General features: G+C 55.7%; 1 protein-coding gene across 2 annotated transcripts; it reads right to left on the bottom strand.

The window, feature by feature from the left end:
• Positions 1-811: 811 nt before the first annotated feature.
• NCF1 (neutrophil cytosolic factor 1) lies at positions 812-11,132 on the bottom strand. Of its 2 annotated transcripts, none has more exons than XM_054208382.1 (12): positions 11,065-11,132; positions 9,470-9,653; positions 8,911-8,991; positions 8,486-8,561; positions 6,879-7,044; positions 6,688-6,743; positions 6,276-6,398; positions 5,638-5,745; positions 4,700-4,817; positions 3,747-3,854; positions 1,924-2,066; positions 812-1,261 (listed from the first exon to the last, which is right to left on the bottom strand). In XM_054208382.1, exons 2-12 carry the CDS (start codon positions 9,539-9,541, stop codon positions 1,143-1,145), a joined length of 1,170 nt encoding a protein of 389 aa, XP_054064357.1. In that variant the 5' UTR covers positions 9,542-9,653; positions 11,065-11,132; the 3' UTR covers positions 812-1,142. The 2 variants fall into 2 exon arrangements, with proteins under 2 accessions (XP_054064357.1, XP_054064358.1); XM_054208383.1 differs by lacking the exon at positions 11,065-11,132 and adding an exon at positions 10,741-10,756.
• Between the last annotated feature and the right edge of the window lie 1,594 nt (positions 11,133-12,726).

Raw genomic sequence — 12,726 nt, 5'->3', positions numbered from 1 at the left:
CGGTGGACTTGATGATCTTAAAGGTGTCTTCCAACCAAAACAATTCTATACCCAAACCCAGACCCTAACCCAGCCTCAGACCCAAACCTAGTCCCACACCCAGATGCAAACCCAAACCCAATCCCAGGCCCAAGCTCAGACCCAGACCCAGACCTATTCGCCAGCCTGAACCCGGACCCGCCTGGCGTGGAGGTGGCAAGGCTGGGGTGGCACCCAAGCACAGCCCTCGCACCACGCTCCCTGTTGAAAAGCAGCCCTGTCTCAGAGCTGCTGGCCATTCTGTGATGGCCACCAGCTGTGTTGTGATGGCCACCGGCCATGCTGTGATGCCCACCGGCCATGCTGTGATGACCACTGGCCATGCTGTGATGGCTGCCAGCCTCCCAAGATGGTGGCCCTCTGCAAGGCAGCAGGAGGAACCAGCATCCGCAGCCTCGGGGAGCCACTTGCCCATAATGCCCTGTCAGCCCCACGGGCCCTGGGCCGCCTGCCCCATGCCCCTCACACCCTACCACCATTTGGGGCGGCCACCTCACCCCATGGCTCCTACCCCACCCCAGCGAACACCATCTCCCCACACCCTGGCCCTCACTTTCCACTAGAGTCAGCAACGCAGCTGCCTTCCAGGAGGAAGCTGCCATCCTTTCATCCTCCCAACCAAATTTCCTCCCTGACGGCATCTTTCGCAAGAGACCCTTGCTCAATCCCCTGCCAGGGAGAAATGCCTTTCCTGCCGCCGTGCCGTTCCTTGGTGTCTGCATTGACCAGCCGTCCAGGCAGACGTTGAAGTATGTCTATAAATTGTCTCTCCTTTATTGCTGAAAAACGCAAAATCACTCAAAATACAAATAGGGGATAAAAGGGGGTCTAGTGGCGAGGGGTCCCCAGTGCCTGTGGAGGCCTCAGCCCCCCAGGAGCTGCTGGAGTGGGGCTGGGTACCTCCTCATGGTGTCATTAGGACATCTCGAGCTCACCGTGCCGGTGGAGGAAGATGGGCTCTGGGATGTGCTGATCTGGCCAGCAGCCCCCAGGGCCTGCGGTGGCTGCCACAGCCACCTGGATCCCCCGGTCTGGCTCTGAGCCCTGGCTGCGCAGGAGCTGGTGGAGATAAATATCAGCTGGATGGTGTGCGGGCTGAGGGCTCACAGGATCTTTCTCCGGGTGCTCTCGGTACAGCGGTTCAGGATGAGATCTTTGCTGGGACGGGGAGGAACAGCAGGCTGAGCCTTGGGCTTGTTCTCCTCTCGCTCGTTTTTCTCAACTGTGGGTAAAGCAGATGTACAGATGGGTCAGACCACCCAACACCCTCATGTGAGCTTTCAAAAGCTTCCTATGTAATGGCCACCAAAGCTCCTGCCTCTCCTCCTGTCTCAGCCACATGTGATGGTCTTCCCAGAGGTTGGGGTGGTGGGATAAGCCCACCAGTGCCCGGCTGGGAGCTCTGCTCAGGTGGGGGCTCAGCTCTAGGTTTACACGAGGAGCTGCTCTCCCTTGGGAAGGTCATGGGTCCTGCACAGGGATTACTAGATCTAAAGTGTCTACCTCAATAGCAGCCTCCTTCTTCAAGTAACACTTCCCTCTAGGTGCTTTGCTGATAGCCAATGTACATGATAATGATAATGGTAATGGTAACAGCAGCACAGGTGAGGTTAGGTGCACAGAAGAAAGCACAGGTCCTAAATGTGGGCTGACCTACCACCAGGACCATATTCTGCTCCTTCTCTGTCAGGCCTATAACCAGACGTAAGAAACCTCAGTGAAAAGAAACATCTCCCTGCGCATGCTTTCCCCATAAGAAAAGGGTGGACAGGCCAGGTGTGACCTCCATGGGCTGCCCTGTTCCAAGAACCAGCATTGGAGGGCATGGACTTTGCCTGCAGGACTTTAGACCATGTCTAGGGCAAAGGCTCTGATGAGACTTACTGATGACATTGGCCTTGTTCTGGAATTTTTCCTTCATGTTTCTCTGGCTCTGGAGGTACTTCTTGCTGTTCCTCCTGTAGGTCTCCTGGCTGATCTGCTTCCGGCCCTGCTTGTGGATGCTCTTTGCATTTCGGATGGTGGATCTGCAGTGAGTCAGAAGCAAAACTTTCAGTTTCCATGACGGCAGATCTCATGCCTCTCTTTCTCGCCGAGGATTTCCCCAGCCCTGCCTGTCACAGACCTGCTGCAGCTGGACCCCACGCTTCCTCCTCTGCTTCACCCAAACCCCAATATCTGTGTTGTGGTTTTGCCTGGTGGAAGGCAGCGGGTGGATGCCAGCCCTTGAGGGCAGCCGTAGGTGGGACGTGATGTACGGTGTGTTAGGGGGCAGCTGGAGCAGTGCTTTGGAAGCAAATACTGAAGGGTGAAGCCTGAGCACAAGCCTAGAAAGTGATGATGGAAATGTCAAGGTAGATGGGCATAAGGCTGGAAGGATGAGATGGGCATAAGGCTGGAAGGATGAGATGGGCATGACATTTATCCAAGAGAGTTCAAGCAAGCCCTGGAAATGTTCTATAGCTCTTGGATGGCTGGACATACAGCATCTGTACTGGCTGCAACACTGAGAACCCTGGTGTGGTGTTTGGTGTGGCTCCCCAGTGCCCAAGGGTCAGTCCCTGGGCCAGGGGAACAGAGTGTGAGGTACGTGCCAGTGTGCACATGGACGTGCGGTGTGGAACCCACAGCAGAGAAACTGCTGAGAGAAGTGAAAGGCTGAGCAGCCTGGGGCTGTGCGGTGACATGCTGCCACAGGGGAACCCCCAGCATCAGGGACTGTCCCCAGGCAGGCAGATGGAGGCCACTGCTTTGGTTTCATTACCAGGGCAGGAGCAATGTGGCTCCTGACATCCATCCCACGGCATTGTCCTCCTGCTCTGCTCAAGGCAATGGTCCCTTGCTGTGCCCACCCGCCTTCAGCTCTCGCTGGTTTGAGCACGTATCCATCTCAAAGCAAAGCTCTCACCCACAACAGGAGGTCACCACCTCTGCAACAGGGCTTAGCCTAAGGACTGCATTCACCATGGTGGGGCAAGACACTGTCCTTGAAATAGGCCAGCCCAGCTCCCCCAAGGGGATCAGTAGGCATCACAGAGCTCAAATAGGTGGATTTGGGCCATTTTACACCCTCACACTCAATCTGTGCTCCAGCAGAGCTGGATTTTGAGAGATTTTATAGCAAGGCTGCCGTGTTTTCTTGTAGGGAAGAGAAGATAGCAGCAAGCTCTGCCCTTCCTAGCAGTTTTCTTTGCATCAGAATTAATGAGTTATTATTGCTTCTTATCTTTTTAATCAAAATAAAATCCCTTCCATTAGCTCAAATCCTCCCATCAGATTAGGCCATTTGGCAGCTCTGATTAGTCAAATCTCTCCTCGCTTCTCAAAGATTCAGTGGATGCACTTAGGAAATAAGAAAAAGGCCAATTTGAAAATTAAATGAGATTAGCCCAGAAAAGAAACTTTGCAGAAGGACAAGGAGAATTACGCCTGGCTGGAGGACCTGCCGGAGCAAGGACCGTGCAGCCCTGCGTCAGAAATGCTGGCGTGCCTCTCCACCTGTGGAAGTCGGGGACCACAGAGCTATTTTTGCTGCAGCCCTGCAGGATCTGCCTCCTGGTCTGTCTTTGCCCTGCTCACATCTCTCCTGGGCAGTTCCTCATTGCCAGGGCGAGCAAGGGACACTACAAACCACTGTCTGGTTTCATTTCACCCACCTCGAGGAAGAGCCTTAGTCCTCCTCCCCCCCTGCCCAAGGCTTCTCCTACCTCCGTGGAGGAGCGCTGCGGTTCCTCAGCTCACTCTTCACAGAGGTGTTCATCTCCCCGGCTTTCTGCAGGTACATGGAGGGGTAATAACCCGTGGTTTCATCCTTCCTGCAGTGCAACACAAAGGAACATCGCTTGCATTCTTGGCTCTGCAACCACCACCTCCTCCCCCCTGTCCCCAGCAAGATTGTTGGTACTGGGTGGGGTATCCATATTGCTTGCAGCGACTGGGGCTTCAACTGTCCCCACCAGCTTATGTGCCTGGGGCTCTCCCTGAAAGCGTGGCTTGAGTCCCAAAAGCAAGTAGGCAGCAGACAGAGCAGTCGCTCACAGCTTTCAGGGTCTCACCAGCTCATATTATCTCCCCTGGGGTTTTTCTGGGCTCCTAAAACATCGCTCAGGGCCTCCTACCGGTCACCCTGCTGCTGTGCGCTCAAGAAACGCTCCCTGGTCCCTTTCCTGCACCCCCCTCCAGCCCAGCACACCTGCAAACACCAGGAGAGCTTCTCGCACCGCTCGCCTGGGCACAGGCTGGGGCAGGAGCATCCCCAGGGTCTGCAGCCACGTCGTGTCCTGCTGCGAGTGCACAATCTGTCACTCTCCAGAGCACGAACGCAGCTGGGATTCCCCTTAGGGAAAGCCCAAGTTTGCATGGCAGCCCGGGGCTGGCATGAAAGCTAAGGTTTTGCAAAGCCAAATGTGCCGAATACTTAGGGGTAGGCAAAATAACAGATACTTTTTTTTCCATCTGCCTTCTTCTTGGATACCTCTGAAGCCCCCAGCAGAGGAAGCCCCAGCTGCAATGTTTAACATTTGCAGCTCTGAAAAAGGAAGTGCTGGGCAGCGGCACCAAATGGTCGGGGGCTTTCACAGCCCCGATGCGGAGAAACGCTGGTTCATCCCTTCCCTCTGCCCGAATCCCACTTGCCTGATCTGTTCTTGGCATCTCTCACCTGATGACCCACCAGCCATCAAGGAGCTTGTGGATGACTTCGATGGAATCACCCTCCTTGAGGGTCAGCTCGTCCTCCTCCACGGCTGTGTAGCTTTTCTGGACAATGTATTGCTCACCTGCACACAAAATCGGGACAGCGGGTTGTATGGAACCACCCCAGGGATGGGGCTCAGCCCCTCCAGCCACTGAGGAGAGGAGGCACCAGAGCATCTACCCTACATTTCAGGCAAGACCCAGGGTGTTCAGGTCTCCAAGTTTGGATTCAGACTTCCCCCAGCCTTATCAGTGCCTGTGGCTCATCCCAGCCCCTCCAGCACCTCTCCAGGAGAAAGGTGGTGAAAGCCGGCAGTGGAAGCACTCCTATCTCTGCTGAAGAGCGTGTTTATAATTCGGGTGATTAAATGAGGAAGAAGGAAGTGTTGTGCTAACAGAGTCTGTTGCAGTGTTTTGAAAACCACAAAGATGAAGCTCAGAGAAAAATCTGCACAAATCTGCAGGATCCTTTCTCTGCTCCGTGCAATAAGGCCCTGCTGTCACGGTGGGATGATGTGAAGGGCTGATAAAGAGAACCAGAAGCCAAGCACGAGGGAAGGTCTGTGCCTTGGTTCAGATGCTGCACCGTGCTCCTTTGCCAACCCAGCAACTCAACATGCACCCAGCTAGCTCAGGACGGCCACTGGATGAAGATGTGCATCTGCGACCAGGCAAAACATGGATCTAATGCTGAGTTGCAAGTCACGGGAAGCTCCAGAGCTTGAGAGTAAGGCACTGAACCATGAGATTTATCCCTCCTGGCAGCTCCTACAGCAACATCTCCCTGCCCAGCGGTCCTGCTCAGTGTGGACTGCCTGATGGGGGCCTTGCAATGAACCATCCCAGCGGGGAGCTGCGGCAGGCTGTGCTCTGGTGCGCACCCTGGTTGCCCCAACATTTTACCTGCGTAGTTGGGCTCCTGCTCTTCAGACTCATCAGGACCATCCATGGGCTCCAGATAGGCGGCTGGCACCCATCCCCGTTTGTTCTTCAACTGGCAAAACCACCAGCCTGCAAGGAAAGTAGCCGTGGGCAAGAGCAGAGGGTGTCGCGGGGGCACGGCGGGTCTGTCCCCAGCCGGGGCAGGCACAAGCATCCACGTGGCCTGGACGGAAGGGACGGCGCCGGGGCTTGTCTCTGTTTACATGGTGCAACCAGCGAGCTTGGCCAGTTCATCCTGTTTCCTCCTGGCCAGGAAACTTCACAGGCTGAGGCCAGCGGGGAGCTTGCAGGGTTTTTTCTAGGATTGCTCCACAACCTCCTCGGCCAAAACCAGCTGTCATGTGGCTCCATGTGAATGTGAAACATGTCCCAGGGGGCAGGAAGTGCCAAGAGCTTCGGTGCTGCTGTTGTATTTGCTCTGAGCCTCTCCTCCCCATCAGGAGACCCTGATGCAACCGCCCACCCTCTAACCTACGCACCGGCGTAACTAACTCGCGTGCTGTGTTTGGGCGGGAGGTGCAAGGGCAGCCTCTGACTGCTGAACTGGTGACCAGGAGGGGGCTGGCCCTTGGAGGCTCTTCAGAGGGATGGACACATACCGCTTTCGCTCTTCTCCACGACATCCACCATGTCCCCAGCTTGTAGAGCCATCTCAGACCTGGAGCTCTTCTCGTAGTTGGCGATGGCTCGGTATGTTTGCAGCACAATGGGGCCTGTGATGTCTGCGTGGGAGAAGTGAGAGATGTTCCGTCTCCTGGCCCCCGCGACACAAATACCCTATTTCAGGCAGCCCAGGAGCAGCCCAGGACAGCCCAGAGCACTCTCCCAGCCTCTTCTGGTCCCAAACCACCTGGATCCCAGGACAGGGACTCATTCACCCCAAGACTGCGTTTCCTCTCAGCTGAAGCTCTGGCACAGAGACTGTGCTCTCAGTCAGAGCATCTGCCATGGGATGGCTGTGCCTCTCCCCCCACAGAGTGGAGCCACTTACACCCTTCCAAGGCATCTTACCAGCAGAGTTTTTCTTGGCATCCTTTGGCAGGAGGAAGACCTCAGGCTTCTTGATCCTAGATGGGTCAGAGCAAAGGCAGCTCATTGCCGACCACCCCTCACCGCTGGCAGCAGTGCCCTCCCTGTGGGCTGCTGCCAGCGCATGGGGCTGGGGACACAGAATTTCCCCCAAAATGGGCAGCTGGACTCACTGGCTGTCCGTGATTGGGTTTGTGTCATCAGGACGGACCTTGAAGAAGTTGACCACGTGCAGGCACCGAGAGATCTTGTGGGGCAGGTTGACCAGTGTGTAGCAGTACTCGGCCAGCGTGCCCTGCCTGCTCTGGGTTGAGCGCTGCCCGTCAAACCACTTCGGGGCTGGGGGAGAGGGGAAAGGACTCAAAAAAGCAGACAGAGCACCCTTGTTTTATGACTTTCCCAAGCAGGCTGCTCCAAATTATTAATTTTGCCCTGAAAACAAGTGGATTTGGCCCCAGGGTGCTGCATGGTGTCCATAAGTGAGAGATCTGTGGGAGCCTGGCCCCGTCTCCTCCCTCCCTGCTCCAGCCATGGCCTTGGCAGGCGCTGGGGGGGCCATGCACGGTGCTTGAAACCTGGGGAGAAGCTGACCGCAGGGCTGCGGCCGTTTTGCAGATGAAGTGCTGCAGCCGTGGGTTCCTCGCTGTGGCAGAGCAGCTGGGGAGGCGAGCGTGGGGTGGTGCCCAGCCCGGGTGCCACAGGCAGTGCGGGGGAGAGCTCTGTGCAGTTGGACTCGTCCCCTACAGCCCACGGACCCTTTCACAGCTCGTGCAAGCCCAGACCCCATTTGACCCCATTTTGGTTACAGGATAACCCCCGCATCCGTGCAGCAGACTAAGCCCGGCTGGGCCATAAATACAGCAGCTGCACCGGGGCACAAGGAGGGGCTCAGGGGACCAGCCTGCGGCCAGGGGAGATGTGCAAGTCCCTCGTCGCACTGGCCACAGCACACGTCCTGCAGCAGCCACTCTTGACCCCGGGGCCCCAAAATGCCGCTGGCAGCCTGGACCCACAGCAGCAATTGAACCCCGCGTCGGGTGCACGTGTGCAGGCAGTGACACCCCCTGCGTCAGTCCGACACCTGCCTCCTCCCCGGGGCTTTCAGTTCCCCAAACGGGACAAGGACACTCTGAGCAGCCCCAGCATGGCGGCGGCAGCACGGGGGAAGGGCCCCGGCACAAGGGTGTTAGTCTGGCCCCGAAGGGACCCCCCCCCCGAGATGTGGCACCCGCACTGCTGCGTGGTGCAAGTTTATTCCACAACCTGCAGCCATGTCTCGTGCTCCCTCCTGCCTCCTTTAAAGCAGGAAATTAAATAAAAAGCCTGCACCTTGCCTGGGGACAAACCGTCAGCTCTTTAGATGGGCAGTTCATTCCCTGTCATTGAAGACATATTGCATTACTTCCTCTTACAAAATATACGTGTTGCCATAAGGGCGCTAAAACCAATCCCAGTGATGGTGTCACCGAAGGAGGGGTCAGCTCAGCTCAGGGTGCCCAAAACCAGACCCTTTGCACCAGCCAGGGGTTACAGCCCACGCGGCAGGACGTGTCTCTCCTTCGGGGATGAGGGACAGGGTCTGGGGCTGGTGAGTGTTGCAAGAAACAGACACCACTGCTCAGACCTTTCTGGGGTTTTGATTTCAAGCCCAGTGAGCAGGAACAGAAATTGCATCAAGCACCTGCGCCCGAGACAGCCGGCAGAGCCCGGCCCGCCGGGGAATTTCCCACCCAGCTGCAATTTCTCTTTCACCGCCCGAGCCCCGGCACCTGCCCCTCACCTGGTAAGTGTGGGATGATCCTGTTCTCCATGTTGATGTCGCCGGATTCAATGGGGAACATCTCCTTCAGCGCTTTCTGCGGAGCAGAGCCAGGCACGGCTGTGAGGATGGCACCAGGGGACCCCCCTGTGGCACCCACCCCCCTGCCTGTGGCTTGCCCTCCTTCCTGGCGCTCGCCCCACTGACACTGGCACGTGCTGGCTGGACCCCACGCCTCGACACTGGGAGAAATCTGCCGGGAGAGCACAGAGCCAATGGCTCCCACTCCAAGGGGCAAAGGAGATTGAAGCACTGGGACCCAGGAGCCTCTTTGGAGCCAGGTTTGTTTTGGGGAGATTTCAGCTGGAATTTGCCCTTCTCTTTTTCCCCACCCTGAGCCCTGGTGCACTGAGCTGGGGGACGGTGCTTGCCCTGGGACGACTCACGTGGAACTCGTATATCTCAGTAAACCGGCGGTAGATGAGCTTTTCGGAGAGGTCGTTCCACTTCACCAGGAACATGTAGACCTGAGGGGCAAAGCAGAGGTGCTGCAGATCTGCGGGCAAGCGGGACCCCCAACCCCACTGCGGCTGAAGCCCCCAGGGAGCTCCGTGGATGCTTCAGTTTCAGATAAACTGCAGGTTTTTTCTTCCACCACCCCATGGGAGTAACTCTGCCCAGCTGTGAGCGAGCTGGGCGCTAGGGAAGCTCGGCAGGGATGCAAAGGGGACGGAAACATGCAGACAGGTGGGAATCAAAGAGGGAAAAGCCCTTTCCAAGCCTGCGAAGTAGCCAATGGCTTGCAAAGGAGGTGCCCAAAATCTTGTGTGTTCAGGACATTTTAGCTTCTGGCTGCCTCCGTCTCATGCCATCAGCCATGACCTCCCAAAAAAAGGATGGTCTTAAGCCCTCAATCACATTCATCTAAAGAAATTTGCTGGCCAGGCTTTTTTACTGTGCCCAGTCCTCGCTACTCAGCTCATTGGAAGGTCGCTGCATACTCACATAGTGCTGGCTGGGGAAAAACCTTTTCTCGTAGCCCAGCAGCTCGATGTGCCGGATGAAGGCATCCTCCATAGCTGTTCCAGCTGCAGTGTCCTGCTCCGGCCCCTGCTCCTGCCCCTCCGGGTGTCTCGGTGTTCTTTTCTCCCCTCTGCCTCCGCAGAGCTCCGCTTCGCTGTTAAAGCCCCTGGGAAAGCGGAAGCCATGCCGCAATCACACCCGTAATTGTTTACCCGCTGTGGTTTATATTGAGTCGGTGTTTCCCGTGGGGAGTCTCCAGCCCGGCCCCTGCAGGGGCTGCGGGGCTGGGGGGGAGGCAGGCAGCGGGGAGGCCTCGGGGACACCCTGGAGGCACCTCTGAAATCAAAGAACAGTGAAGGTCCAGGGCCAGGGTCACTGTTCCGATAGCCAAGTGGCTGCTCCGGCCACTGAGGCTGCCTGTGATGGCATGGGGTGCCGCAGCACCCGTTTCGCAGAGGGTCAAGGACAAAGTGCCTTGGCAGTGGCAACCAGAGGAGTCTTCACCCTCTCGAGCAGAGCTGGGTGGGCTGAACGAAGCACGTAATGTGCTCCCCGCGCCCAGGGATGGCAGCACCATCCTCTGCACGGCTGGGAGACTGTCCTGCGCTCCCAGGGCAGGCAGGCAAGCTGGGGACATAGCACAGGTAGGATGGGGCAGCCACCAGCTCCGTATGTAAGAGCTCCTGCCCTTGCATCACCGTTTCCTTTCAGTCACCTGCAGCTTCCCCAACATCTGCCTCCAAAAGCAGCCCGAGGACCCAAGCCAGCCCCAGCGCCGCAGCTCCGCTCCCTGCCATACCCGGGCACAGGGCTGTGTGTGAGCAGCGGCCACAGGGGACCCCAGGCATGGGGAAACCCCAGGGTGGGCTGGAGATGGCCCCTGCCTCCCCGTGGGAGAGCGTGAGGGATCTTGGCAAAGCCCCTCTGCAATGGCAGTGCACCGGCATCCTCCTCTTCTGCCCCCCGTTCTGGGCAGCAAGGCCTGAAGGGACGTGAGGGCTGTGGGTGTCAATCCCACACGGCTCGCAGGCAAAGGGGCACCCGGGAGCACTTTTGTCCCCAGCAAGGGTGCCCTTGATTATGATGGGTGCCAGTGCCGGGCTGTCCCCTGACAGAGCCAGGACCTGCTCTCCATGGGATGCTCGGGAGGAGCCGGCCATGAGCCCTCAGCCCCATCCCCGACTCCCTCCGCGACACCCCCTGCGACAGCCCGAGCGCGGTGCAGGGGTGTCCCGGGCAGCCCAACACCTTACCGGGAGTGGAGGTGTCTTGGTTGGAGAGGCAGCACCCCCAAACCGCCAGCGGAGCTACCACCGGCTCTCCCCATCCACCAGCAACAGCAAACTGTGGGACAGGGTCAGCCCTTTATTAGCTGTAAAGCCAAGAGCTTGCTCTGGCTGCACTCAAAAACATCAAATGCTAACCATAGCTTTCTCCCCGAATCTCAAGCACGGTGCTTTGCAGGTGCTGAGATCAAAAATATAGTCATTTAAATTTGGGTTCTTATTATTTTACCACGGGGAACTTCCCTATATGCAAGGCAAAATTATACAACCAGTAATATTAAAAAAAGATACCTCCAGGGCTGTTCGGATTCTGCTCTGTTAATAGCCAGGTCGCTGCTTCTTCTGCAGAACCCCCACAAAATTTGTCATGAAAGCTAATTTTATAATTATAATTGTTTGTGCTAAACTTAAAGCTGCTTTACAGGCAGCTCATTGCTGGAAACCACTTAATTCACATGTTTCCTCCTGTTTCCTCATTCCTCATCTTGTGACGTGAGAAATGAAATGGAGCCCGTAGCTCCTACTGCTGGCCACGGGGTAGCTCACGGTGGTGCGACCTGTAACGCAGCATGACACACCGCTTAGTGTTTCCACCGGTCCCACAGTTATTAGGTGGCAAGAAGCATAAATTTAGAAGAAAATTCTTGGAAGAGTAATGACCCACCTGACACACAAGCTGCGTTTATGGAATTCATTCACGTTTTAGGAAACAAGGCTGACATCCGAACACAGGATTGGATTTTTGAGAGAGATGGAGAACTTCCACCGGCCTCCAGACCCAGAGCTGGCAGCAGGGCTTTGCAGCAACACACCACTGCTTTGGAGTGAGAGTGGCACATACGGGACTTGCGGTGACAGATTCCCATCAAGGTTATCGAAGAGGAAGCGCTGGAGGGTTAGAGCTTCTTAGGCGAACAGACTATCCTCTTTTCTGTAGTCCTCCACCTAAAACTAGTACCAAAACCACCTAGAAATTAAAAGCTGAAGAAAGGAATGCCACCCTAAATTTGTTCAAAATGTAATTTTTCATTTTTTTGGTCGTCTAAATTTAAGCTTAATTCAATCCCGAGCCAAGGGAGGCCTTGCCTGTGTCACCGATGGCAAACTGCTGTGCGCGAACAGCACTATGTGCTTGAACAGCCGTTGCAAAATCACAAGAATGAAAGCCTGCCCTCTTCCTTAGCAGTCTGTCGCTGACAGGGCAGATAGGAAAAGAAAGGAGGGAGAAAGGGTTCAAGTTTTGCATGAGGCCAACTTCAAATCCCAAGGGAAAAACACTGGCCGGCAGCTGCACAAGAGGTGCTGGACCTCACCTGACATCTAGCGGCAACCGCTGCGAGAAGAGCCGGGGTGCCGGAGCCCAGGAACACCCGGGATCCCCCGCTGCTGCCATCCAAAATCCCTGTTTAAGAGAAAGGAACCAGCCCAAGGTGCAGGACGGGGGTTTAAAGTTCAGTAACACACGGGGAACAGATACCGGTCTGCTGCTTCATCACCACAAAGCTTCTCTGCTGGAACAAAAAATTATTCAGAGCTCTGGTAAGTTGTTGCGATTTCATTTATTTATTTGTTTATTAGTACAACAAGGCTTTTTAGGGCATTCTCACTAAATACCCAAAGAGTGGCATGCCTCATTTATTACTAGTTTGGAAATGAGTGAGATTTTCATACATGATCAACATCTTAAAAGCCTGCTACCTGTTAGGCCTATATAGAGATAGATAATTTTTCTAATATAAAATTGATATTTGGAATTTGTAAATATTGGTGCGATTATTTTGTCAGTTTAATTTCTCTTTACTGGCTATAACTCAAAACGTCTGAGACTAAAAAGAGACTTCAGCACTGAATGCCGACACAGCCACCAGCATTCCTGCACGCCCAGCGGCGGGACGGACACAACACACACCATCCCCAGTCCTTCCAGCAAAAACCACTGCCTCTAGTTTCACT

The sequence above is a fragment of the Rissa tridactyla genome, chromosome 7 (genome assembly GCF_028500815.1).
Source record: "Rissa tridactyla isolate bRisTri1 chromosome 7, bRisTri1.patW.cur.20221130, whole genome shotgun sequence".
NCBI lineage: Eukaryota > Metazoa > Chordata > Aves > Charadriiformes > Laridae > Rissa > Rissa tridactyla.
Note: the sequence above shows the minus strand (reverse complement) of the source record. Positions and strands in the feature narration are given on the sequence as shown.

Coding starts and splice junctions, on each gene's coding strand:
- NCF1 (XM_054208382.1), bottom strand. CDS start 9,541: ATGGAGGATGCCTTCATCCGGCACATCGAGCTGCTGGGCTACGAGAAA. Junction 8,562..8,910: donor CTGAGATATACGAGTTCCAC/GTGAGTCGTCCC, acceptor TCTGCTCCGCAG/AAAGCGCTGAAGGAGATGTT. Junction 4,818..5,637: donor GCAGGAGCCCAACTACGCAG/GTAAAATGTTGG, acceptor TTTTGTGTGCAG/GTGAGCAATACATTGTCCAG.